The sequence below is a fragment of the Nerophis lumbriciformis genome, linkage group LG09 (genome assembly GCF_033978685.3).
Source record: "Nerophis lumbriciformis linkage group LG09, RoL_Nlum_v2.1, whole genome shotgun sequence".
NCBI lineage: Eukaryota > Metazoa > Chordata > Actinopteri > Syngnathiformes > Syngnathidae > Nerophis > Nerophis lumbriciformis.
Window position 1 is genome coordinate 20149324 of NC_084556.2, and position 27240 is coordinate 20176563.

At 40.6% G+C, this 27240-nt stretch overlaps 2 protein-coding genes across 3 annotated transcripts in view; one reads left to right on the forward strand and one right to left on the reverse strand.

Annotated features, from left to right (window-relative positions):
- The window catches only part of LOC133607579 (U2 snRNP-associated SURP motif-containing protein), a 26046-nt gene extending 22476 nt beyond the window's left edge, over window positions 1-3570 (forward strand). Inside the window, exons 22-24 of one of the 2 annotated variants that reach the window (XM_061962340.1) lie at window positions 2743-2853; window positions 3049-3224; window positions 3294-3570. In XM_061962340.1, coding sequence (XP_061818324.1) covers window positions 2743-2853; window positions 3049-3224; window positions 3294-3399 — 393 coding nt within the window. In that variant the 3' untranslated portion in view covers window positions 3400-3570. Of the gene's footprint in view, window positions 1-2742; window positions 2854-3048 lie in introns of both variants that reach the window. The other variant, XM_072913803.1, reaches the window with a different exon arrangement.
- wdr44 (WD repeat domain 44) lies at window positions 2898-26277 on the reverse strand. Its single transcript, XM_061962339.1, has 20 exons — window positions 25797-26277; window positions 24930-24963; window positions 23594-23665; window positions 22886-23504; window positions 22158-22297; window positions 18328-18423; window positions 18101-18237; window positions 13376-13459; window positions 13189-13295; window positions 12939-13090; window positions 12718-12856; window positions 12582-12640; window positions 7794-7910; window positions 7593-7715; window positions 7332-7523; window positions 7147-7248; window positions 4776-4891; window positions 4505-4632; window positions 4312-4446; window positions 2898-4249 (listed from the first exon to the last, which is right to left on the reverse strand). Exons 1-20 carry the CDS (start codon window positions 25871-25873, stop codon window positions 4161-4163), a joined length of 2718 nt encoding a protein of 905 aa, XP_061818323.1. The 5' UTR covers window positions 25874-26277; the 3' UTR covers window positions 2898-4160.
- Window positions 26278-27240: the final 963 nt, after the last annotated feature.

Below are 27240 nucleotides of genomic sequence, written 5' to 3' on the forward strand. Positions count from 1 at the left end.
CCGAACTGTGGGAAGGGGAGAGGGCGTACTGATATGTCAAGGACTCACTTAATGGAAAGGAAATTCCCCTGACTGCTGATATATCTACTGAATGTTTATGTATTAATGTCACACTATCACAAAACATGCAATTCAATGTATTGGTGGTATAAAGCCCTCCATCTGCATGTGTTGTAACGCTATGCGAAAACTTAGATGTACTGTTTAAGAATTTTAAGAATAACAGTGAAGTACTTGTCTTCGGAGAGACCTCAACTTAAACTGGCTAGACAAACACTGCAAAAAAAACCTAAAAGACCTCACATCTAAACATGACTTTAGTCAGAAGATAGAAACCCCCACACGTATTACTAAAAACACTCAGACACTAATTGATTTAATCTTCACAAACAAGCCTGACAGAATCGTAAAAACGTACAATCTAGTCACCGGCTTGTCAGATCATAATCTTGACATTAGCTGCAAGAAAACTCACAAAGAAACGTCTGACGAGGTTTAAAAGTCAAAATCAGAAATCTTTTAAACTTGAGATCCCTCGCCAATCAACAACTACATTTGAAAACGAATTAAAGGGTATTAATTTGTACGAGCTCCAAGAACATGACCAAGTACACGCCTGTTGTAATCAGCTAATGTCTACTATCGGACGCATTATTGATACATTTATTAGAAAGTGAAAAAAATCCCACAGAAAATTTCAGTTACCATGGATTAATGAAAAAGAGAGATTGTGCCTTAAAAACTTTTATCAAAACTCGTAGTGACACAGATTTGAAAATATTTAAAGGCTTGCCTAATCAAGTTGTTAAACAGCTCAGAATGTCCCAATCAAATTATTACATCCACATGCTATTAGAGGCCAAAGGAAATGGCAAAATGATCTGGAAACTACTACATAGCCTAGGGACGGCGTGGCGCAGTGGAAGAATGGCCGTGCGCGACCCGAGGGTCCCTGGTTCAATCCCCACCTAGTACCAACCTCGTCATGTCCGTTGTGTCCTGAGCAAGACACTTCACCCTTGTTCCTGATGGGTGCTGGTTAGCGCCTTGCAGGGCAGCTCCCTCCATCAGTGTGTGAATGTGTGTGTGAATGGGTAAATGTGGAAGTAGTGTCAAAGCGCTTTGAGTACCTTGAAGGTAGAAAAGCGCTATACAAGTACAACCCATTTATCATTTATCATTTATTAAAACCCAGAGGGTAACACCACCCAAACCCAATATAAACTTAAAGTAGTAGACAAAATCATTACTGATTGTACACAAGTCTCAAATGAGTTCAATACATTCTTTATAGAATCTGTCAAAAACCTTTCCTCGGGTTTCTCTTGTATGACTAATGATGAGCAAACAACAGACATACCTGATGTGTCAGTACCTGCGCAAGGTGACTCTCGTAGAGGGGGCGTGTCTTCTCATCTCCCAGTCTGCTGTGATGAAGTGAGCGCTTATCGTCACATAGTTCCCCTGGACCTCCACCCGTCTGTCGTGAGCGCAACAGATGATGCTCGGGATAGTTCGTCCACAAATTTTTTCTTCTCCTGCTCATAAAGATCTGGCACAATCTTATCGCTGAAGTGGGTGCGCAACGGGATGTCGTATAGTGGCTCAAGCACTTTCAGCATGTGTTTAAAACCCTCGTTTTGCACAACCGAGTCTGCACCTATAAACACACCGATTCAATGGCACGGGGCGTTCAAGCTCCTCCGTTACTCCGCTCGCCATGACCACGCTGTGTGTGGACTGAACGTGCCAACAACTTTTTTTATTTTTCATATATCAAACTGCGGATCACGTTTGTGCCGAACCGAAGATATTGATCTGAACGGATCAATGTAGATCCATTGCACCACTAGTAAACACAGACACGCCCCTCCCCTCCCCCACACCCACAGAGCACGCCTCTTTTCTTCTCTCCCTTGTGACACAAGAAGATTCAGAAGGACGACACCGCAACTCTCCAATAAAACACTCAGATCTTCTGTTTCTAGCCGATACTACATAAAAAATAACGTAAAATAACACAGTAACGCATCATGTAGTAACGGTAACTGAGTTACTGAATATAAAAAAATAACGCGTTAGACTACTACTTACCGCTGAAACTAACGGCGTTACAGTAATGCGTTACTTTGTAACGCGTCAGTCCCAACACTGTATATCAGGATATAGATTTAAAGCCATATCGCCCATCTCTATAGTCATACCTGTTAGTCAAGTAGTGCTAATCTCAATATCACAATTCAATGTGTCCCTCAGCTTTACAGCTTTTGTAGGGTAAAGGTGGGAAATATTGATAGCAAAGCAGAGTCATAGAGTAAGGGTTAGGCTTCTCCCATAAATATCAACCATGACGTTTTCCACAGGAAAACCTCGTGTTTTGCCCTGCGTCTTCCCGTATTCCAACTTGAATGAGAAAAAAAATAAACACTCCAAGCAGCAGAGCTTGATAATCGTCGCCGTTAAAATGTTTTTTTCCGGAATATTTATATTAGTGAAATTATTACTTAGCTTTACATTTATTAACAGGAATGAAGTATTTGAATTTTTATTCTGTTAAACTTGCATTGGACAAAATGTGTATGATGACCTTTTTTCTTTATTATGTAAACAATACTATATCCTATTAATGACTGTATTTTACCAATTAGTTTATTTTCAATAATAATTGTTGAGAGTATTGAATTGTTTGTATTAGTAGCACTTCATTGAGAACTCATTTGAACTAAACCCTGTTTGAACCAGTTGAAGGTTCTGAAAGTCCAAGATGAGTTGGAGAGTGGAAAAAGGCAGAAGAAACCTGGAATGAGCATCCAGCAACACGTGGAGCAATACAGGAATAAACTTTTACAGAAGGTATTTGGATTTTGGATCATGCTTAAATGAAGTAAGAAAAGCGATTATGTAAGATAAATACTCCTTTAATGACAAATGCTGTGTTGGCCAGTGACAAAAGTGCAAATAAGTACAATTAGAGAAGCACAAAAACAGTAGTTTAGTGGGTGAAAATCCATAATGAACAAGCGTGGCTTTTTATCCTGTCTACTGAAGGAGTTTGAAACCGATGATGACGCAAAGCCAGAGAAACCAACGTCCAAATCTAAAGAGAGATCAACAGACGACAGAAAGGACAGAAAGAAGAGCAAAAGAAGCGAAGACGGAGACAGACAACTGAGTCGGGATTTAGACAAGCACAGCCAGAAATCCAACAGCATCGCTCCTTTAAAGCAAGTGCCAACAATATACGGTATTCATCATGACTGCTGTTCTTAAAGTTATTCTGTCGTATCTTCTAGACAATCCAAACGATCCCGATCTCCGTCTCCAGACCGAAGGGGACGCAGGTCCAGGTCACAGTCCCCACATCGCTCCCATAAGAAGACAAAGAAGAGTAAACATTGACTGTGGACTCACACAGTGCTCCGTTGTCTTGGTCCCAAACACAACAATTCTGATCTCTTTTGTATCATATTTGGACACTAATCAACTATATTTTTCTTTTTTGTTTGTTTGTTTATTAAAAGAACTTGAAATGTGCAATGTTCAGACATTAAATCACTCTTAGTGATTCTATATTTGTGTGTGACTTGCATCAACTCTGCTTAAAAATATTATCAACAAGCACTTTTATTGACATCAATAGAGCGTTAAGTTGCTTAGAAAAGCATTAATGTGCAATGTTACATAGTAAATCTACAGATAATATAAGTGAAATGTATCAAACGTAGACACAGTACTATTTCTCAAAAGTACTATTTAACAATAATAAACACAGATTTCCTGTATCGTCAGCTGTGGACGTGTTGAGAAACTGAAACATTAAAAAAAAAAAAAAAAATAGCCATCTAGATTGTTTTTAGGCACAAATAATTGGTGAATCGACATTTGTTCACTATCACCATATTTCCGAGACACATTGAAACGTGTGACTTACAGTTAAAGAGACTGTTTTAACATGTTCTGTATGCACCAGAGCCATACAGATGTCAGTCAGCCACACCTGCTTAAAACACAACTTGCACTACGTCAGCAATTACAGCTTTTGATCAATGCCAAACTACGCACGGTCGCCTGGTACTTAAGATGAAAAGAACTGTGACTCTCGCACTCGGGAGCCGTAACCGTGATGCAACCCTTGTGGGTGAGAGTGGTCACCTGACAGGTCAGTATTTCTTTACATTGATAAACACTTTGATGGCTCCGGTGAAGTCTGCCGACAGCAGAACCTCAGTGTGATCGGTCTTTAGTGCACCTGGAAAAAACACAACCTGTTAGTAGCGTCTCAATATCCATCAGTTCATGACACAAACTCACCTGAGGGAATGGTTTCAGACTCATTAGAGTCCAGGCTCTTGCACTCCGCTTCTGGTTTTTCCGCACCACTCTCTTGTGGGACAATGAGGCCTGGGTGAGGCGCGAAAATGGCGGATGTGACCACGGCGTTGTGTGCTGCCAGAAAAAAAAGGATGTTAAAGAATGCTGTCGTTTTAAAACGCAACACAATTACCTTTAATCCCTTCCCAGAAGTCATTGCGGTCCCGCCGTACAGATGTGAATTTGCTCAGGTCATGGTAAGTGCTCCAGATGTACACGTATTTATCCTCTGAGCCGCTGACGATAAAAGAATAGTCGTGGCTGCGGGGTGACACTTGCGTTATGAAGCCATTGGGGTGTGAAACAGACTTTCTCTTGTCAACGCTTAATGAAGACAATCTACAGGCAATAAAAAGGCAACAATTGCACTTTTAAACAAGAGTTGTGAAAAGGTTTCGTAGTACCTGAAGCTGGCCTTAATCTGACTGCTGCTGTTGACGTATCCCTTGTACTTCATGGACAGAGACAAGTCCCTCAGGTCGTAAAGTCGGATGCGGGAATCATTTGAGGTCACCAAAATCTATGAAAGTACAAATCAATTGAGGAAATACTACCAGAGATTCCAAAAAATTGGCTGACATGTTAGAACAGTAATATATATATATATAGGGATATAACGATATCAACACCTCACAATACGATATCAAAGTATTTACAAAAAAAGGATTAAATATATTAAATACAAAAATACCCTAGATTACCATAAATTAAGTGTCAAGAATGTTGAAGATAAACACAGTTAGTGTAAGTAAAAACAAACGATGCTTAAATGATCTATTACTAGAAACAAGTTTTTTTTTATGTTCAAAGAACATATAATATTGTACATGGTAATTGGGATTTGTTACATATTGTATATATTATATAAAAATATAGCAGAATATATTATATACTGTATATAATGTAAATATTAAATATATATTATATTTTATATTGCTACTATGGTAAATATTTAGTCTACTTTATACCTGCTATATCCTTTCCATTCTTACCTTTTCGATCTTTTGTAACTGGGCTACTGTGTGGAACAATTTCCCTCAATAAAGTTTGTCTAAGTCTAAAAGTAAACGATACGCTTCCCAGCTAGTGCTGTGCCAACTAAATATCAGTCCACTCCAGACATGGGAACTGGAAGTTTCACTAGTTTATTTTTCTTTAGCAAATAAGCTAGCCTAGCATGATGTTGCTGTTAAAATGTGACTGCACTGTTAGCACTGCAGCTCACAAATAGCTATGCTGGTGTTGCTAACACTTACTTCTTTGTTACATTGTTGTATGTGATGTATGACATTTATGATTTTACATGCGGATGACTTGGCCCTGCTGGTATCCGGCAAGGACAAGTCACAGGTGGAGAAAATCCTCAGTGCTGAACTCTGTAGAATTTGCACCTGGCTCGCTGACAACAAGCTATCCATACACTTGGGTAAAACGGAATCCATCCTGTTTTGGTCCCACATCAACCTTAAGAAAGTCAATGACTTCACTATAAAAGTGGGTGACATTGTTATCGCCAGGAAGGATGAGGTCACCTACCTAGGTTCCATTCTAGAGGCTAATCTTTCCTGTGATAAAATGGCAACCAAGGAAATCAAAAAGGTCAACCAACGAACGAGATTTCTCTATAGAATCTCCTCTCTGGTCAACAAAAGCACCATGAAGATTCTGGCGGGAACTCTCGTTCAACCCTTTTTCGATTACGCATACCCGAGCACCTCCAAAACCCTCATATCTAGACTCCAAACATCCCAGAACAAGCTACGGTAGTCAGATTACTTCTAGACCTCCACCCCAGATCCCACCTCACTCCTACCCACTTCTCCAAAGTGGGCTGGCTCAGGGTGGAGGACAGAGTAAAACAACTTGCACTGAGCCTTGTCTATAAAATCCGCTACACCTCCCTGATACCGAAGTACATGTCAAACTACTTCCTTAACGTAAATGACCGCCATAACCACAACACCAGAGGTAGCTCCACTAACCACGTTAAACCCAGATTCCGATCTAACAAAGGTCTTAACTCATTCTCTTTCTATACCACATCAATGTGGAATGCACTCCCAACAGGTGTAAAAGAAAGGGCATCTCTATCCTCCTTCAAAACCGCACTAAAAGAACACCTCCAGGCAACTTCAACCCTAAACTAACACCCTCTCTTCTTCATCATACCTCTTTGGATTGTTAATAATCAAACAATTAATTAATTAATTAAACAATGAAATGTAGTCACTTTTTCTTATAATTTCTGATCTCTCTCTCTCTGTCCAATACTTGCTGTACATATCCTACCAAGTCAGTCCTACACTGTTCCAATGTCAATTTGTCTGATGATGCAATTGTTGCTGACTGAAGTGTTGATACCAACCAAACTTAACCCCCCCCCTCCATATCCCACACCCCGGATTGTAAATAATGTAAATAATTACATTTATATACTGTGATGATTATCTTGTGTGATGACTGTATTATGATGATAGTATATATCTGTATCATGAATCAATTTAAGTGGACCCCGACTTAAACAAGTTGAAAAACTTATTCGGGTGTTACCATTTAGTGGTCAATTGTACGGAATATGTACTTCACTGTGCAATCTACTAATAAAAGTTTCAATCAATCAATCAAAAACATTGGACAGATGCAGATTTAAAAGGGGATAAAGTGCAAAATCGCACTTCCTGGAGATAAAAAACACACTTTTGTGAGACCCCTGACTTGAAAGTGATGTAAAATGAGTATCATATGGGAACTTTATAAGTCGGGTGCTACAGTCACCTTATTCTCTCCAGGCAACGGTTCAATACCGGTGATTTTGCGCCCAACTTTATTCCTGCCTCTGGTGGATCTGACGTGTATTTGGGTGTGATATTTCAAACGCTGCAGAAAAGACAAAAAGCATACTTCCTTTTGTGACGTTTTTGAGGTAACCAGGATATGTGGTCACGGAAAGACTTGTGTACCTCTGTGTCATAAAAGATGCATCGTCCATCATAAGTGCCGATGACGGCATACTTCCCATTTTGGCAGAAGTTGGCAGCAGTGATGAGGCGCGTTTGACCGTCCACCTCATTCCACAGAGCCACCTTTTTGTCCGGAATGTTCCACAGCCGCAGCTTTCCATCCAGAGAGCCGCTTAAAAAGTATCTGTCGTCCTAAGAGAAAAAAAAAGTACCACAGTTAACAAAGTGGGATTTAGATGTGTGAACTGAGTTGTGTCTTACTCTTGGATGGAACGTGATGGCGGTGACAAAATCTATGTGTTGAAAGCAGCAGAGACACTCTCGCCTGGATATGTGCCATAATCGGACCGTTTTATCCATGGAGGACGAGAGCAAAAAGAAGTTCTAGAAGGACATAATTGCACGGCGTGAGACAGGAAGCATTTAAAGATGATGATAGAAAAAAGGTTAAGGGGACGTCACCTTTGACCAGGACAGATCTAATAGATCAGCTGTGTGGCCTTTGTACTTGCAGAAGGGCACCTGGCGAAAAGGAGCATTTCTGTCTTCCATGTCGGGGTCCTCTGGAGCGCAACACGCCTAAAAACACAAGTATGTCATCTGTGTGAGAACAAATACAAATATTTTCTTGTGAGAACAAATTAGCGATGTGCCATCAACATTTTTGGCCTCGGGTCTGATCCGATTTTGAATCCTGATCTGATACTTTGATAATAGATTATAGAACTGAAAATGTTTTATGGCAAATAACTAAAGTAAACACATTTTTATGAAACAAATCTTATTACATTCAGAATTTGCTCGTATTGTTGTTCTCAGACGACATATTACATTTGTGGTATTGAATGCTACATACAATTGTTCTAACAAAGTTAAGTGGCTAGAGTACAATAAGTAAACAAATGCTTAAACTACCATTGGCTCCCATTCAAATCATTCACCTTTTGCCCTCACAGCCTTCCTGTATCCAGACACTTACTCCCTGACTTTGTAAACAATAACAAAAAACAACCCAAAAACATTTTGTTAAAATTAAGAACAAGAAAAATACAAATATTGATCTAATCACTTTGGTATTGTTTATAAACTGATACTACACTTTGTATGGATAGTATCGGCATCTGGATAGATCGCCTCTACTTTACATTGAAGCTTTCAGTTGAGTTCAGTTTATTCATTTATATAGCCCATTTAAAAACAACCCCAGTTGGCCAAAGTGCTGTGCAGACATAAGAAATATATTTTTAAATAGTGCAAGCAGTGTCACATGTACATTTTAACACAGCAGGATGGATATAATACTACTATAGTAATTATTCAAAAGATATCGCATTAAAATACTAAAATGCTTTAGCGGTTAACTTCTTGTATCGTCCTCCTCGTTGTGTGTGTGTGTGTGTGTGTGTGTGTCTGTGTGTGTGTGTCGCATGTTTAGCCATTGAAGAAACTTAGTTTATTTTCTGCGAAATTGGTGAGGATTAGTAGCTGAGAAGCCGTGTCGCACTGTGGATCGATAGTATGTTCGTTACAGCTTGCTCTGTAATTCAGGCTGGTGTTTTGGCAAGACACGCACCCTCCTGGAATTCATGCAACTCCTGTCTGTGCAAGCGGTTTTCTAATCAAACTTACCGATTTAATCGGATAATCGTTGTGGCTCTAGACTAGGGATTCACAATATTATCGGCGGCCGAGAGTGGCAATTATGACGTCACATGGATTAAATGATAAAAATGCCGACTTTGTGTTTGTAGTTGGATTCTCTGCTGTGGCTTATGCTGCTGCCTGATTCCTCAACCCCTTCACTACTCTACGCTATTGTCTCATATTTAAGAACAGAGAAAAGCATCATGGCCCAGCAGTCACCGGCTAGGGCTTTCTTTAACATGTCAGAAGATGACAGTTCACTCAAGTAGTTTGAAAACATTGTCCTGCACAAACTAAACAGGAAGGATTAAATCAGAGCTTCAGCACAATAAAATCTGATAAGTCATCTTAAAATTCACTGATGTGAGGATTTATGGAAGCAGTACGAAGCTGCCTGTGTTGCCAACTCGAGACCTGTCGCTAATAGCTTCGACTGTCATGACCCGATGTCCCGGGTCATGACCTGTTTTGTGTTTTTGTTATTTTTCGCAGTCTAGTGTTTGTCCTCAGCTCTCCTTCCTATGTTTGAGTCTATTATTGTTCCAGCTCTCCTTCTGTTTACTTTTCTTGTTGACTTGGACACTAAATGGACACACCTGTCTTCAGTTTAACAGGAGAAGTCCCACCTGTCTTCTTAATCACTCTCCTTTATATTCCTCAGTCACCCAGCACCAGTTGCTGGGTCAATGTTAGCTACTCACGACAAGTTATGTTTTCTTGTTTGCACTATGCTTTCACTGTGCTTTCAGTGTTTTTTCCACGCTTAAAGACTTTCATGTTATTCTCCCTTAGCGACTGTTTGGTTCATTTGCTGCACGCTAAACTAGCAAATACGTTTTTTCATTTTTGCCTTGCCTTGAGGAATTAAAATATTTTTTCTACCTGCACGCATCAATGCGACCCGAACAGCCGTGGGAGTGCGAGCACGAAGTGGAGCTGCCCGAAGAGAATCTTCTTTCCGACGCGATGGTGGCATGGAGTCAGCTCATTACGAAGGTGACGGAAGCAGAAAGCCGCTACCTTTCCCGATCGAAACGCACACGGGAGTCTTCCAACACACACCTCCTCCTCATCAGATCCCGGCATGGACAGCTGCTCCTCCCTCGACCAACCAGCTCGACGCTGGTATGATCAACTCCCACCTGTCTTCTGTTTATGCTGCTTGGGAAATCGTCCAGCACTTCCGAGACTCTCGTCCATTGCATCACGATGACTCCACGCGTAGATGATGTCACACCACCATCGTCAGGGGTGCGCAGACGAGGGCGGCGTGGAAGCCCCGTGATCAAATCAGACACTTGTTGTCACAAATACCACTAAGCAGCCTCCTGTCATGACCCGATGTCCCGGGTCATGTGTTGTTTTGTGTTTTTGTTATTTTTTGCTGCTTTGTGTTTGTCCTCAGCATTCCTTTCTATGCTTGAGTCTATTTATGTTGCTCTCCTTTTGTTTACTTTTCTTGTTGCCTTGGACACTAAATAGACACAACTGTCTTCAGTGTATCATTAGAAGTCCCACCTGACTCCTTAGTTCATCACTTACCCTTAATTATCCTCAGTCACCCAGCATTAGTCGTTGGGTCATTATTCGCTTAAAGAAGAACTGCACTTTTTTGGGGAATTTTGCCTATCGTTCACAATCGTTATGAAAAACATGTAGACGGATGGATTATTTTTAATGCATTCTAACTATTAAATACATTTAATCAAAAGTCTGCTTACAATGCAGCCTGTGGGAGCCGTTTAGAATAGAATAGTATAGAAAGTACTTTATTGATCCTTGGGGGAAATTCAGCACCACAGTTCGCTCACAATAGACAATAATAATTATAAATAATATAATATAATATATAAATAATATAAATATATTCTACATATACTCTACATTTAAGTGCAGTCAAGGAAAATATGCATTATACAGTCTGATGGCTGTTGATATGAAGGACCTCCTGTGTTGTTCTGTGTTGCATTTTGGGAGTCTGAGCCTTCCACTGAACGTGCTCATTCTCTCTGCAAGGTCCGAGTGTAGTGGGTGGGAGGTTTAATCCTGCCTATATATTTTAAGCATATACGCGTCACGTTTGCTTTTTTTTCTTCATCACTGATTTCTGCTCACTGCAGACTTGATGAGAGCCAACATAATAAAACATCACTTACCGTACTGTGCAAGTTCTGCAGTCGTTAGGATATCGACTGTTTGAATATTCATATATTCCCATTTAAATTAAGAATGTTTCATAATCTTCGCAAAAAACGGGGCGGGGGAACAAGAGCTTTTTGTGTCGTCCTCACCAGTTCTAGGTCCTAAATTCGCTGTCAAAGTGTCCCAATTTGTAAAATTACCTACTTGGACGTCTCATGTCCGGGTGAGATGCATGATATTATGATCTACAATAAACTTGCAGGGAAGCGAGGAAGCAGCAGACCACTCGATGATGTAAATATAGGAAGACACGGAAGTGATTATGTCGCCGCTATAAATAGTTTGTCTGTGCTGGCACTTATAATAACAATATCACTAATACTTGGTTTATATTCAAGTCACAAAATGTAAATTGAGCATTGTTGGCGCTTTTTGAATGGTTATTTGTTTAATTTTATGAGCGGAATAGTGGATCTCCCATTGGCTCCGTTGTAAGCAAACTTTTATTTACATTTATTTAATATTTAGAATGCATTAGAAAAAAACATTCATCATGTCTTTCATAATGATTGTGAACAATAGGACAAATTCCGAAAAAAGTGCAGTTCCCCTTTGAGTGTTTTTCACATCTAAGTTTTTGTACTTGTGCTTTGCCATTAAAATAGTTTTTTACCTGCATGCAGCTGCTGCTGCTTCCTGCTTTTCATAACCATTGCAGCAATGTGACCCCCAAACATAAAGCCACAGTACTGATGAAGTGTTTGATTAGAGGCAACTTATCTTTAAGTTAACTTTGTGGAAAAAAAGCACTTCATCATCTGAACACTGATTTTTTTATATTCTACAATTGAATTCTGCCTTTCTAAGGAGCAGGCATGTATTGCACTATTTTATTTGTGTCAAAGAAAGGATAACTGTATTTATCTTATTTTCATCAATCTTAATATTTTAGTTTTATTGGTCTCATTTGTATACGTTGTTATGGACAGATGTTTTTATCATTTTACGCAATCATTCAGAATGTTTTAGTTGCTTGTTGTCTATCATTGAAAACAATTAAAATGTTAAATATCAATAAATTCCAACTTTTTTGCTCTATGCAATAATTCTAATTGTTTGCAAAGGTCAAAATGATATTATATTGTATTATATATATTATTACCGTATGTATTATGTTTTGGGAAGCAGTGTGAACTGTTAAACTCATTATTTCTCACAAAAACTTGTGTAAATATATATATATACAGAAATATTGGTTATCGCTTGTAAAGGTCTGGAAATGATTGGTTATCTGTTCAAATTTCCATCATTGTGCATCACTACTATATAGAACAACTGTTGTAAAATCAGCAAGGCTAGGCAGCTTAACAGCAGATAGTTAAGAAAAGGCTAATATCGGCCTCCAATCCGATCCCATTATCGGGAATTCTCTAGAATAAATAGATTGTGTACAAATTCACTAACCTCAGTATCAGACATGGAGGAGCAAAAGCTTTCCTGAGAGGGAGAAGGTGACACCCGGCCTGAGGAGGCAAGCAAAAAAGCATCACATCTGAAAATAGTTTAATCAAATGTTCCTCAGCATGGCTATTAAACATACCTTCAGTGTTGTATTTTAACCTCATGTTATTGAAATAGTCAAAGGCAGTCTTTAAGACCCAGATTCGAACTACGTTGTCTTGGCCGGCCGATGCTAGAAGTCTGCCACAGTGTGAGAACTTCATTGTCCACACGGCCCCCTAGCACAAGACAAAGTGTGAGGAGAGTTTTTTTCTTTCAGATAGAAGGAGAAATAGTGGAATGTAGTGGACAAATTCCTACCGTGTGCTCGCCACTCAAATCCTGCACCACCTTGATCTGATCAAAATCAAAAGGACCCTTAAAGCTGTGTGCTGCCTTAAACTTGGCAGGTCTGGTGTACGGCATCCCCTCATCGTCACTGGACGATGGATCATCCTGATCAGTGTGGAAAACTAAAAAAACACACAATAATACACTGCTTCATAAACACAATATACTGCCACAACTAGTCTCTTATAATCACTAAATAATTTATGAGTGCATCTTTTACCTTCATCACGAACACTTTTAACTTTGTTTACTGCCTTCTCTCCGTATTCCTCAGCAAAATGTTTGGCCTTCTTCACCGACTTGCCCAAGAATTTCTTGAACTGACTTCTGCAAGTAAGGACAAATCAAAATAAGTAATGTCTCATGTAAAGAAAAGGGACGAAAGAAAACAAAAAGCAGAAACGTACGTTCTCTGTTTCAGCTTTCCGCCATCTGCGTCTGTCAGCGGAGCTTGCGACTTGTCATCGTCATCTGACTGAGCTTCATCGTTCCTGAGAGGAAACAATAAGCAACTTCCATTTAAGACACTTTTAGCACTGGAAATTGTCAGGGCCAGCAAGGCATTTTCTTAACTAAATTGTAGTATTTGTTCAATGGAATCACATTAATGTATTCCAACAGCCTACCATTTTTATCAAATATTGTGTCTTAGCTGTACTGTTTCCAGTATGTGAGGTTTTTGTCCAATCAGATTACAGCTTCTATGTGTTGCCATGTCAATGCAATCTACCCAAGGCCTTCAGAATGAGTAGTGATATCGATGACCTTTGAACTACATCAGCAACGAGGCTGTGTTTCTTAAATTATTATTCAGAATTTAATTAATGTCAGCATTTTTTCGTCCTCTAAATTGTTTGAGCACAGCAAAACTGTTTCAACAAGCCCAATTTGTAAAGCTTAATACCAGCAGTGCGGCCTTTAACACATGCCAAGGACTCAATGGAAGTGAACCGAGACAATAGCTGCAGCAGCTTGGGAAACATTTGTAAATGCAGGGCAGCAAAAGTGGGCGAAGTGGGCGAGGTGGCATTGATCTTTTTGCTCATACACAACGGCTAGGGTGGGATTCGCTTCAAGCCGCTTTTTTAAAGGGGAACATTATCACCAGACCTATGTAAGCGTCGATATATACCGGTACCTTGATGTTGCAGAAAAAAGACCATATATTTTTTTTAACCGATTTCCGAACTCTAAATGGGGGAATTTTGGCAAATTAAACGCCTTTCTAATATTCGCTCTCGGAGCGATGACGTCACGTTGTGACGTCACATCGGGAAGCAATCCGCCATTTTCTCAAACACCGAGTCAAATCAGCTCTGTTATTTTCCGTTTTTTCGACTGTTTTCCGTACCTTGGAGACATCATGCCTCGTCGGTGTGTTGTCAGAGGGTGTAACAACACGAACAGGGACGGATTCAAGTTGCACCAGTGGCCCAAAGATGCGAAAGTGGTAAGAAATTGGACGTTTGTTCCACACACTTTACCGACGAAAGCTATGCTACGACAGAGATGGCAAGAATGTGTGGATATCCTGCGACACTCAAAGCAGATGCATTTCCAACGATAAAGTCAAATAAATCTGCCGCCAGACCCCCCTTGAATCTGCCGGAGTGTGTGAGCAATTCAGGGACAAAGGTCCTCGGTAGCACAGCAAGCAATGGCGGCAGTTTGTTCCCGCAGACGAGCGAGCTAAACCCCCTGAATGTCTTGGCTCACACTGTCTCTTATGCCACCGAAGATGATCAGGAGAAGAATATCGACCCTAGCTTCCCTGGCCTGCTGACATGAGGGTATGTCTACAGAATATATTAATTGATGAAAATTGGGCTGTCTGCACTCTCAAAGTGAATGTTGTTGCCAAATGTATTTCATATGCTGTAAACCTAGTTCATAGTTGTTAGTTTCCTTTAATGCCAAACAAACACATACCAATCGTTGGTTAGAAGGCGATCGCCGAATTCGTCCTCGCTTTCTCCCGTGTCGCTGGCTGTCGTGTCCGTCGGTTTCGCTTGCATACGGTTCAAACCGATATGGCTCAATAGCTTCAGTTTCTTCTTCAATTTCGTTTTCGCTACCTGCCTCCACACTACAACCATCCGTTTCAATACATTGGTAATCTGTTGAATCGCTTAAGCCGCTGAAATCCGAGTCTGAATCCAAGCTAATGTCGCTATAGCTTGCTGTTCTTTCCGCCACGTTTGTTTGTGTTGGCTTCACTATGTGACCATCCATCCATCCATCCATCCATCTTCTTCCGCTTATCCGAGGTCGGGTCGCGGGGGCAGCAGCTTAAGCAGGGAAGCCCAGACTTCCCTCTCCCCAGCCACTTCGTCCAGCTCTTCCTGTGGGACCCCGAGGCGTTCCCAGGCCAGCCGGGAGACATAGTCTTCCCAACGTGTCCTGGGTCTTCCCCGCGGCCTCCTACCGGTGGGACGTGCCCTAAACACCTCCCTAGGGAGGCGTTCGGGTGGCATCCTGACCAGATGCCCGAACCACCTCATCTGGCTCCTCTCGATGTGGAGGAGCAGCGGCTTTACTTTGAGCTCCTCCCGAATGGCAGAGCTTCTCACCCTATCTCTAAGGGAGAGCCCCGCCACCCGGCGGAGGAAACTCATTTCGGCCGCTTGTACCCGTGATCTTGTCCTTTCGGTCATAACCCAAAGCTCATGACCATAGGTGAGGATGGGAACGTAGATCGACCGGTAAATTGAGAGCTTTGCCTTCCGGCTCAGCTCCTTCTTCACCACAACGGATCGATACAGCGTCCGCATTACTGAAGACGCCGCACCGATCCGCCTGTCGATCTCACGATCCACTCTTCCCCCACTCGTGAACAAGACTCCGAGGTACTTGAACTCCTCCACTTGGGGCAAGATCTCCTCCCCAACCCGGAGATGGCACTCCACCCTTTTCCGGGCGAGAACCATGGACTCGGACTTGGAGGTGCTGATTCTTTGAATATGTGACGTCACAGGAAAATGGACGGGTGTTTATAACGATGGTTAAAATCAGGCACTTTGAAGCTTTTTTAGGGATATTGCGTGATGGGTAAAATTTTGAAAAAAAATTCGAAAAATATAATAAGCCACTGGGAACTGATTTTTAATGGTTTTAACCATTCTGAAATTGTGATAATGTTCCCCTTTAAGTACCAGGAGAATGGAAAAACAAGTTGCCACTATATTGAAGCTATTATCGTATATTAGGGCTGTGAATCCTTGATACACGATACTATTCAATTCTTAGGGGTAACAATTCGATTCAGAATTGATTCTCGATTCAGAATTGATTCTTGATTCCGAACGATTCGCGATTCAAAATCTATACTTTTTTAAATAACATTCATAGCCAGTTCTATTATTAACTATATTCCTTCATAAAATACATTAACAGTTCTGATCAATTTCTATATTACTTAAAAGAAAACTGGTTTTGTTTAATAAAATGCTTCCCAAACATTTAATAAAGTCAAATACAAACAGGGCAACAAGAGAAGTATTCAACACTTCTCTCATGACATCCCTAAAATGTATGCATCTGATTTATAACACCAAAAGACACCAAAAGATGTGCGAATAAATAGATATGATCAAAATAGCATAACTCTCACAGAGATTTCCAAGCAATTTTGAGAAGTAATAAGCAAGCCATTTACGTGATCCGTGACGTAGAGGTAGGAACCCACAGATTCCTTCCACACCAACAATAATGCTAGTCATGCAGACTTTGTGAGAGATAGAGAACCTTACATTTTTTAGCCTGGATATAAGGAGGATGAGCTACAAGCTTTAGAAGCGCTGCTAAACAGATCCAGCTTTCGTGAAACACTAAGCACCATGTAACAGTATTGCTAAGTGCTAAACAAGAAATACAAACTACAAACATAATAAAACGATCACTTACTGTACAATGTCTGCTCTCAATGCGACGACGACTAAGAGGATGTTAATATCTTCCCATTTAGATGAATAATTAACGATAATCCATACGAAGGGTTTAAAGGAAAAGTTGCTGCCTGCAGACACCATCCTCGGTTGTTGTGTCTTTGTCTCCATCTCCGGGTATAAATTGAATGTTGCAGATGAAAAACTTATAGATTCATTGCTAAATCTTTCAATTATCCAGATGAGAGGCATGATTTATAATCTAGAATAACTTTGAGAAGCCAAGACGCGATGCAGATGCAGCAGGACAATGCTGCAGCACAAGCTAGTTGCCTCTTTGTTATCAATGCGCCGCTGAAAATAGTTTGTCTGCGTTAGCGCTTATAATAACAATATCGCTAATATTTGGTTAATATTCATGTCACGATCTGTAAATGGAGTGTAGTGGGCGGAATAGAGAGCCCACAGTAAGTAAATTGTTAGCAGACATTGTATTTATTTATTTATGACTTATAATGCATAGAAAAACTTGTGTTCATGTCTTACATAGGGATGTGAATGATAGACAGCACATGTCTATTTTTGCATATTTCTAGTATGACTGATCTGCTCATATGGTCAGAGTACAGAATCATTCCTATCGTGGCGTCATCCCACCCCAAATCTACGGAAATTGCCGAAGACATTCGGAGCGGAATATTCAAATTGGCCATCTAAAGTCAACTTGTTTTTCCACTCTACTGGTACTTTAAGACTATCCGCAAATGCTCTTCTGCCACCGCGGAGAGTGAAAGTGCTTCATTTAAAAAGCAGGCTCTGCTGCTTTTTAAATGATAATATCGCCGATAATTATCCTAATTTAATTTTGGCAGCCAATATCGTGATTGGGATTCAAACGTGATTAATTGTGCCACTGCATGGTGTTCATTACCAATCTGTGAAATGCTTCTCTCTGTGAAATACCACGCCTTGTTATCTTGCATTTTTGTATACTATTGATGTTTTGTATAGTTGCGGCGTGATTGTGCTGCTTTTAAGAGGTGGATTCAGTCCCCACTGAAGGACAAGGTTCCAAATGCACAACCTGCCACTGGTGATTAGCATGAGCTTGTAGTCTCAAGTAAGTAGTGAATACTAATGTTGGCCTTTGATAGTATGCTTAATTTATGAACTAAAATGGTTTAAGGGTGACGCCTACAGTGTAATAACACCAGCAAAGCAAAGGTCACCCTGAAAAGGTACACTTACGTGATGTATTCCTTTGTTCTCCTCATAATGTGCAAAGTGAGGGGGTTGATCCCAGCAGGAAGTTTCTCCTCTGCTTGTATTAGTGGGATCTCTTCTCCTGTGTCCAAGTTCTTGATCATCACACTGGCCAGGATTTCCTGTTTTCAGACCGCATGTTTGGTCCAGCACTCAAACACATATGGCTTGAAGGCAATATGAATGAAGTCCACGAATACAAACACACTTACTTCGTCTGTGAGTTCTCTACCAGAGTTGGATCGGGGTCGCTGAGGGTCTGGTACTTGTCCTTCACTCAGACCTGACAAGTCTTCACCCTCGTTCTCCTAAAAACACACAAGACAATAAATGTCAAAAATACACATTGACCACGTTTGTCAGTGGGTCCCCAAACTTTTTGACTTGGGGGCCACATCTCAGGCCGGCGATCTATCCATTTATGTGTGTGTGTGTATATATACAATATATACTGTATATATATATATATATATATATATATATATATATATACATACATACAGTATCTCAGTCTCATCTTAAAACTAATTTCTAAACTCTAGCCTGTAAATAGACCCCTTTTTAGATCAGTTGATCTGCCATCTCTCTTCTCTGCTCTGCCCCCCTCTCTCAGGTGGCCAGAGATCAGTTTTCACAGAGGCTGCGCTAGCTGTTCCAAGTTGGGACCCGAGGTGGACCACTCCTCTGCATCAGTTGGTGAGGTCTCTGCGCTGCTGACTTGTCTACATGCAAGAGGATCTCCTGCTGGCCTCACTATGGACTGGACTCTCACGTTGTGTGTGTATGTATATATGTATATGTATGTATATACAGTTGTCAAAAGTTTACATACACTTGTGAAGGACATAATGTCATGGCTGTTTTTAGTTTCCAATAATTTCTACAACTCTTGTTTTTTTGTGATAGAGTGATTGGAGCACATACTTGTTTGTCACAAAAACATTCATGAAGTTTGGTTCTTTTATGAATTTATTATGGGTTTACAGAAAATGTGACCAAATCTGCTGGATCAAAAGTATACATACAGCAATGTCGATATTTGGTTACAAGTTTCACTGCAATAAGGTGCTTTTGGTAGCCACCCACAAGTTTCTGGCAAGCTTCTGGTTGGATTTTTGACCACTTCTCTTGACAAAATTGGTGCAATTCAGCTAAATGTGTTGGTTTTTTAACATGGACTTGTTTCTTCAGCATTGTCCACATGTTCTCAATGGGGTTTAAGTCAGGACTTTGGGAAGGCCATTCTAAAACCTTAATTCTAGCCTGATTTAGCCATTCCTTTACCACTTTTAACGTGTGTTTGGGGTCATTGTCCTGTTGGAACACCCAACTGCGTCCAAGACACAACCTTTGGGCTGATGATTTTAGGTTGTCCTGAAGAATTTGGAGGTAATCCTCCTTTTTCATTGTCCCATTTACTCTCTGTAAAGCACCAGTTCCATTGGCAGCAAAACAGGCCCAGAGCATAATACTGCCACCACCATGCTTGACGGTAGGGATGGTGTTCCTGGGATTAAAGGCCTCACCTTTTCTCCTCCAAACATATTGCTGGGTATTGTGGCCAAACAGCTCAATTTTTGTTTCATCTGACCACAGAACTTTCCTCCAAAAGGTCTCATCTTTGTCCATGTGATCAGCAGCAAACTTTAGACCAGCCTAAAGATGTCGCTTCTGGAGCAAGGGCTTCCTTCTTGCATGGTAGCCTCTCAGTCCATGGCGATGAAAAACACGCTTGATTGTGGACACTGACACCTGTGTTCCAGCAGCTTCCAATTCATTGCAGACCTGCTTTTTAATGGTTCTCCGTTGACTCTTGGTCATCCTGACCAATTTTCTCTCAGCAGCAGGTGATAGCTTGCGTTTTCTTCCTGATCGTTGCAGTTACAGAACTGTGCCATGCACTTTATACTTAGGAACAATTGTCTGCACAGTTGCTCTTGGTACCTTGAGCTGCTTTGAAATGGCTCCAAGTGACTTTCCTGACTTGTTCAAGTCAATGATTAGTTTTTTTCAAATCTGTGCTGAGTTCCTTTGACTTTCCCATTGTTGCGTTCTTAACCGAGTCTAATGACTGCATCACATGAGCCCTTTTTAAATGGGCTCAGAGAAGTCAACAGGTGTCGTCAATCATAAACACTCACATGAAGTTAAGAGACCATGTCATGAAGCTCATTTGATTTGATTGTAACTTTTCTACATCACCAAAATTGATAATGTATGTTACTGTATGTAGTGAATGTTGTCTGTCTGTGTTGGCCCTGCGATGAGGTGGCGACTTGTCCAGGGTGTACCCCGCCTACCGCCCGAATGCAGCTGAGATAGGCTACAGCACCCCCCACGACCTCGAAAAAGCGGTAGAAAATGGGTGGATGGATGGATGTTGCTGTATGTATACTTTTGAACCAGCAGATTTGGTCACATTTTCAGTAGACCCATAATAAATTCATAAAATAACCAAACTTCATGAATGTTTTTGTGACAAACAATTAAGTGCTCTAATCACTCGATCACAAAAAAATAAGAATTGTAGAAATGATTGGAAACTCAAGACAGCCATGACATTATGTCCTTCACAAGTGTATGTAAACTTTTGACAACTGTATATACATACATATACATATATACATACACACACGTATATATATATACACACATATATACACATACACATAGTACACACAGTATATGTGTGTACATTTTTTTTGTGTGTATATATACCCTGACATGAGATAGTGACTTGTCCAGGGTGTACCCCTCCTTCCGCCCGATTGTAGCTGAGATAGGCTCCAGCGTCCCCCGTGACCCCGAAGGGAATAAGCGGTAGAAAATGGATGGATGGAGATATATATGTACACACATATGTACATATATATTCACACATATATACACTATATTGCAAAACGTATTTGGCCACCTGCCTTGACTCACATATGAACTTGAAGTGACATCCCATTCCTAACCCATAGGGTTCAATATGATGTCGGTCCACCTTTTGCAGCTATTACAGCTTCAACTCTTCTGGGAAGGCTGTCCACAAGATTGCAGAGTGTGTTTATAGGAATTTTCGACCATTCTTCCAAAAGCGCGTTGGTGAGGTCACACACTGATGTTGGTCAAGAAGCCCTGGCTTTCAGTCTTCGTTCTAATTCATCCCAAAGGTGTTCTATCGGGTTGAGGTCAGTTCTCTGTGCAGGCCAGTCAAGTTTATCCACGCCAGACTCTGTCATCCATGTCTTTATGGACCTTGCTTTGTGCACTGGTGCACAGTCATGTTGGGAGATGAAGGGGCCCGCTCCAAACTGTTCCCACAAGGTTGGGAGCATGGAATTGTCCAAAATGTTTTGGTATCCTGGAGCATTCAAAGTTCCTTTCACTGGAACTAATGGGCCAAGCCCAACTCCTAAAAATCAACCCGACACCATAATTCCTCCACCAAATTTCACACTCTGCACAATGCAGTTCGAAATGTACCGTTCTCCTGGCAACCTGTATATATATATATATATATATATATATATATATATATATATATATATATATATATATATATATATATATACATACAGTATATACATACATACATAAACATTTGTTGTTGTTCTATTGTCCCCACAATTTCCCCCTTTGTCTTCATTTTCTTCTTCTTTCTATCCCCTCCTGCTCTGGTCCGGCTGCGCCAAACACTAGATAGGCGCCAGCAGCCCCCGCGACCCCGAAAGGGACAAGCGGTAGAAAACGGATGGATACATACAAACATTAAATAAAATCAAATACAAAAAAGGCAGCAGGAGAAGTATCCAACACTTCTCTTTTGTAAAGTAAATATGTACAGCAGATGTGGGCATCTACATCAACAATATGATTTGTCCATGTGCGGCTGGACAGGACAGATTTAAAATAAAAAATAAAAAATAAAAACTTTTTTTAAAGATGAGACATCCCGCGAGCCAGATTGTGGACACTAGCGGGTCGGATACGGCTCCTGTGCCATTGTTTGGGGACCTCTGATGTATGTGACCATTAGCGCCAAAGTCCGACTAACCTGAGCTGTCACCACCTTGTCACCACTGGTGGCACTGGCCAGATCCAAGGAGTGCTGCAGCTCTCTGGTCAGACTCCTCACAGTGCTACTTGGAGACACCAGACCAGACGGTTCCAGAGGGTCGCTGCTAACAGCACTCACTGTGGAAACAAACTCAATCCGTCAATGCATGCATAAAGCAATCTCCAGTATATGCATTGGATCATGAAAATAGTCTCCCATTTCTGTTAATGGAAAGTGACCAGAAAAGTCTGTCGTTGTATGATTAACCTGTAACACTGCAGGCTGTCACTCATTTACTAAAACTTTGCATAACTCAGGTATAAGTAAATAAGACCCATGCTATTATATTTCTTTAACGGCTGCACCCAAAAACAAACATGTAACATAAAACGGACAGAAGTATCGATACACACTTTTTATAATCATTACAATAAAAAGTAAGGGGATAGTTAAAACTTTCTTAGTTATATGCTTATAAGTTTGTGGAAAACCCTTTTCTGTTCCAGCATGACCTTATCAAAAACCCTTGGAATGAACTCAGCGAGAGATTGTGAACTAGACACTCTCTCAGCAAATGTTCTTTTGGACAAAAAGGACACACATTCTTACATTTTCAATTTAATAAAAAATGTACACAAAGGCATCTAAATATGTATTTCCCTTATCTTTTCCTTCATTTAGTGTTGTTTTTATGCCCAGCATACTGCAGTGTGTGTATTGTTTACCTTCAAGCCCACAGGGTCTGACACACTCCAGAGACTTCTTGGAAGGGAGACCCTGCCAAGAGGATGGTGGGGGCGGTCTAGGTGGAGGACCTCCAGTGGGAGGCGGTGGTCTTGAGGGCGGAGGCTTTTTGGTGCTGGCTACAATGTCTGGTTCTACCGTGAACTGCCGTCGGGGTTTCATAGGCCCAGATGTGTCTCTAGAGTCTGTTGGCCTGTCTGTGAATGCAACCTGCTCTAAAAGGTCGGCAGGCCTTTGCTCCTGCTCCCCTTCTGCAACCACAAGCACCCCATCTGTGTGAATCAGTCCTATTGTGCTGGTGATGTCCGGGGGCTGAACACCTTGTGTTCCAACTGAAGGTCCCGCAATGTCCGAGGGGTCAGGGGCAGGTATAGAACACATTCCGTTAGACGCCGCACATTCCGGTTGCTCCTCAACTGCTGGCCTAGGTTGAGGTTCACCAGCTGCCACTGATGGCTGCACAGGAACTTCCTGAGCGCTATCGCGCTCTTCCTTTGACTCTGCTTCCACAGTCACGTCGACATGTAGTTGCTCCAACAGGTCAGCAACAGCAGCAGAGCCATTTTGCTTTTGACTTTCCTCAATGATGCTGTCAATGATCTACGATCGAAAAAAATATACAATAAGGTCTACTAAAAATAACACTCAAAATAAAACACTACATTACTGAGAGACAATATAGCAAACACCTGCAGTGAATCATCTTGAGTAGCATCAGCAGCGGCCCCTTCACAGCACCCTTCATCAGATTTCTGGGAGAGCTGTTCATAAAAAAAAAATGTTTTCTTTTGTTACTGATTATTTCTAACTATAGCTCTATGTGTGCAGATATATGGACATATTTCTAAATGGTTGTGAAGGTTTGAGGCTTTTTTCTCAACACCATTGTATTAGGTTTTGATTTTATATTACCGGTAATAAGTAAACGTTAACCCCAAAATGCACATTATTTCCACAAATCTAACAAAATATGCTTCATTTGCAGTAAAATGTGTGCATAGTTTGGACAACAAATATATGTTTCAGTCTTTTTTTTACTACAGGTACTTGTTGGATTTTTCTTTGTTTCTTGCATTGAAAAAGGGAGCTCGGTCTGCCAAGTCACATTCCTTGTGTTAAACATACGGTACTTGGCCAATTAAGCTGATTCGGATATTAACAAAACCTAACTAACAATTGCACACTAAATGGCAGTAAAAGCTCATTCACTAAACCCATTGTAACTGTATCTTAAAAACAAGCAGCTGTCTGCTTTGCTGTCCACAAGCTGCATACATTCTCTGTGTATGTTTTGTTTGAAAAGAGCTTAATGAATCATTTTTTTTCCAACAGTAGTGTTCATTGAGAACATCGAGGAACTGTGATGAGCGCTATCTGTAGCAGTGATTTTTGTTGGTAAATGAGAGATTCTCATCACACCTACATTTCTGAGTTACGAGTAAATATTAGAGCTGTGCCGTTAGCGCAATAAAGATCTGTGATACTGATACATGAGTTGGTTGAATATTACGATCGCAAAAAAACTAAAGGGTATAATTAATCACCATGTGGTCAAAGAAAGCTCCATTTTCCTTAATATAAATACAAACAGTATTGTGTGCATCAGCATAAAATAGCAGACCACATTTACTGTTTCCATTTTTCAAATAATCAGCTTGTTTAAATGTATGTTTAATACTAAATGTGGGAAGAGAACCTTGACAAAAAAGCTACGATTCATTCATTGTTCCTTACTGGAAGGTGATGCAGGCTATTTACAGTTGTCTTAAAATAATGAGGTAAAATGAGTCAGTGACTTGCACATTATATTAACCAATAGCACTATTAATGTCAAATTTTATCAAAATCAGTGACTGATCTGCCTAAAAATATATATTTTTCCAACAAGCCAAGTGCAATGATTTAATTTGCTATATACTACAATCATAAATATGAGAAACATAATGTATATATACAAGGATTGTTGCCGCATCTAACCTGACACCCCAAACCTTTAAATATGCAGGTCACAGTAAATAAACTTACCTTAGGTGATGGAATGGCAAACTTTGTCGGGGACCTGGAATACATAGACATACAGTAGTTACAGAGATAACCATATTAGCTATTTCAAACAATAATGGTACAAATGTTGAACAGAAAGATGACACACTGCATTCTGCTCAGTGGCCTTGTGGTTAGTGTCCGCCCTGAGATCGGTAAGTCGTGAGTTCAAACCCCGGCTGATTCATACTAAAGACTATAAAAATGGGACCCATTACTTCCTATTAAGGGTTGGAATTGGGGGTTAAATCACCAAAATGATTCCGCTGCTGCTCACTGCTCCCCTCACCTCCCAGGTTGGAGGAACAAGGAGATGGGTAAAAGGCAGAGGGTAATCTCACCACACCTAGTGTGTGTGACAATCATTGGGACTTTAACTTTAACTTTTAATTAAGATATACTGATACAGCCACATTCACAAATATTATTAGTAAGACTTTAGATGCAAATATTCTTACTCTTTTTCCTAACTTGTTGAATTGTGCAAGTAATTCAATGTTACTTTGTTAAACATGCTCGAAATAAGCAAATAAAGCTATTGACTGTAGATGTATTTATGCACCCAAGTCTACAGGAAAAACAACCCTCTTTTATATATTTTTTCGAAAAATAAAATCAGATTACATGTACTATTACCAACTATCTACAGTTTGACACTTTGAAAGAGCCTCACATTTAAGACAATTGCAACAAATGCATCGTAGACAACTACTACTCTACACCCCAAGGATCAGGTGCTCAAGTAGACCTTACCCTGTAATATAGATCATTTAACACAATAAAATCAGCAGAGTGGCTTTGTTTTAACTACTTATGCGTAACTAAGAAATAGAAAACATGCTTCCTTACACTTTAGGAGATGGGCTGAAATGTACGTCCTCTGTAGCATCGTAGAACTCCTCCGTGTCACTTGTGTCTGACGCCATGCTAACATGAATTTAGCTCTGTAGCTTGTCCACTTTGACTAAAAGCCTAGCCTGCGAAAGACTTAAGCGAGATGACACATCTGTCTTTTGCTTATTTTCGATTGTAACGGTACCGTGAAGAGGGCTCGGGCTGCATGAGAACACTTTCCTGTCAACGTCACATCATTGCTGTAGCTGTACTATGCTAACTAGCTAGCTGCCAAAATACATTGCTACACTACAGTACGACGATTCTTGCTACCTGAGCCCCACCTATAGCCAAGTGATCACTTAATGTTTTTTAATATCATCCATGAATGCAAAAGCCAGAAAAACGGCTTCCTAATGACAGTCAATTGCCGAGCTGCTCCGAGGCAGTGAACAGCCGTATAAACAAACCAGGATCTGAAAAAATGTCAGCCTGTACCCGGAGGGCGGGGCCCAGGCAGAGGCCTTGAGTGCTTCTTCTTCTTCTCTGGTTTTGTTGACGGCTTGCTAGTACATATCGCCATCTAAAGTAGAGTGTGAGTATTGCGTGCTATAATTATCCTCCATTCAATCATAAAGCATCATCATTAAATATCCCACTAGCTTTTTCGATATGCAGTTATCCTATACCAACAAACCCTTTTTATTGACATGGCTCGCTGATAAACTGAGATGGGTTTTTTTTTGTTCCTAATGTTCATTGCTTAAGATGTTTCCTTTAGTCTGACTAAGGAAAACAGACAGGGGAAAGCACAACAAAAGTACTTCCTTGGGAAATTCTGTCTTACCTGCTAATACAACTATAATAATCACTGTCAATACACTTTTTATATTATAGGTTTTGGTAATTTTATATGTACACTTTCAGGTATTATTAAAGTTAAAGTTAAAGTACCAATGATTGTCACACCCACACTAGGTGTGGTGAAATTTGTCCTCTGCATTTGACCCATCACCCTTGTTCACCCCCTGGGAGGTGAGGGGAGCAGTGGGCAGCAGTGGTGGCCGTGCCCGGGAATCATTTTTGGTGATTTAACCCCCAATTCCAACCCTTGATGCTGAGTGCCAAGCAGGGAAGTAATGGGTCCCATTTTTATAGTCTTTGGTATGACTCGGCCGGGGTTTGAACTCACAACCTACCGATCACAGGGCGGACACTCTAACCACTAGTTAAACTGCTTTTCATGGTTTCTACCAGGTGTGTCCACAATGGGGCCCGTGGGCCAGACCGACTGAGTCGTTTTGTTTGGCCATTTTTAAATGGACTCAGAGAAGTCAACAGTCAACATTTAGGTTACTTGAGTTTCACATTTAAAATTAGGTAGTCCTTATCCAAATACTGATATGGAATCTTTGTGTGGTATCAGCAAAAAAAAAAAACAAGCATCAAATTATATGGG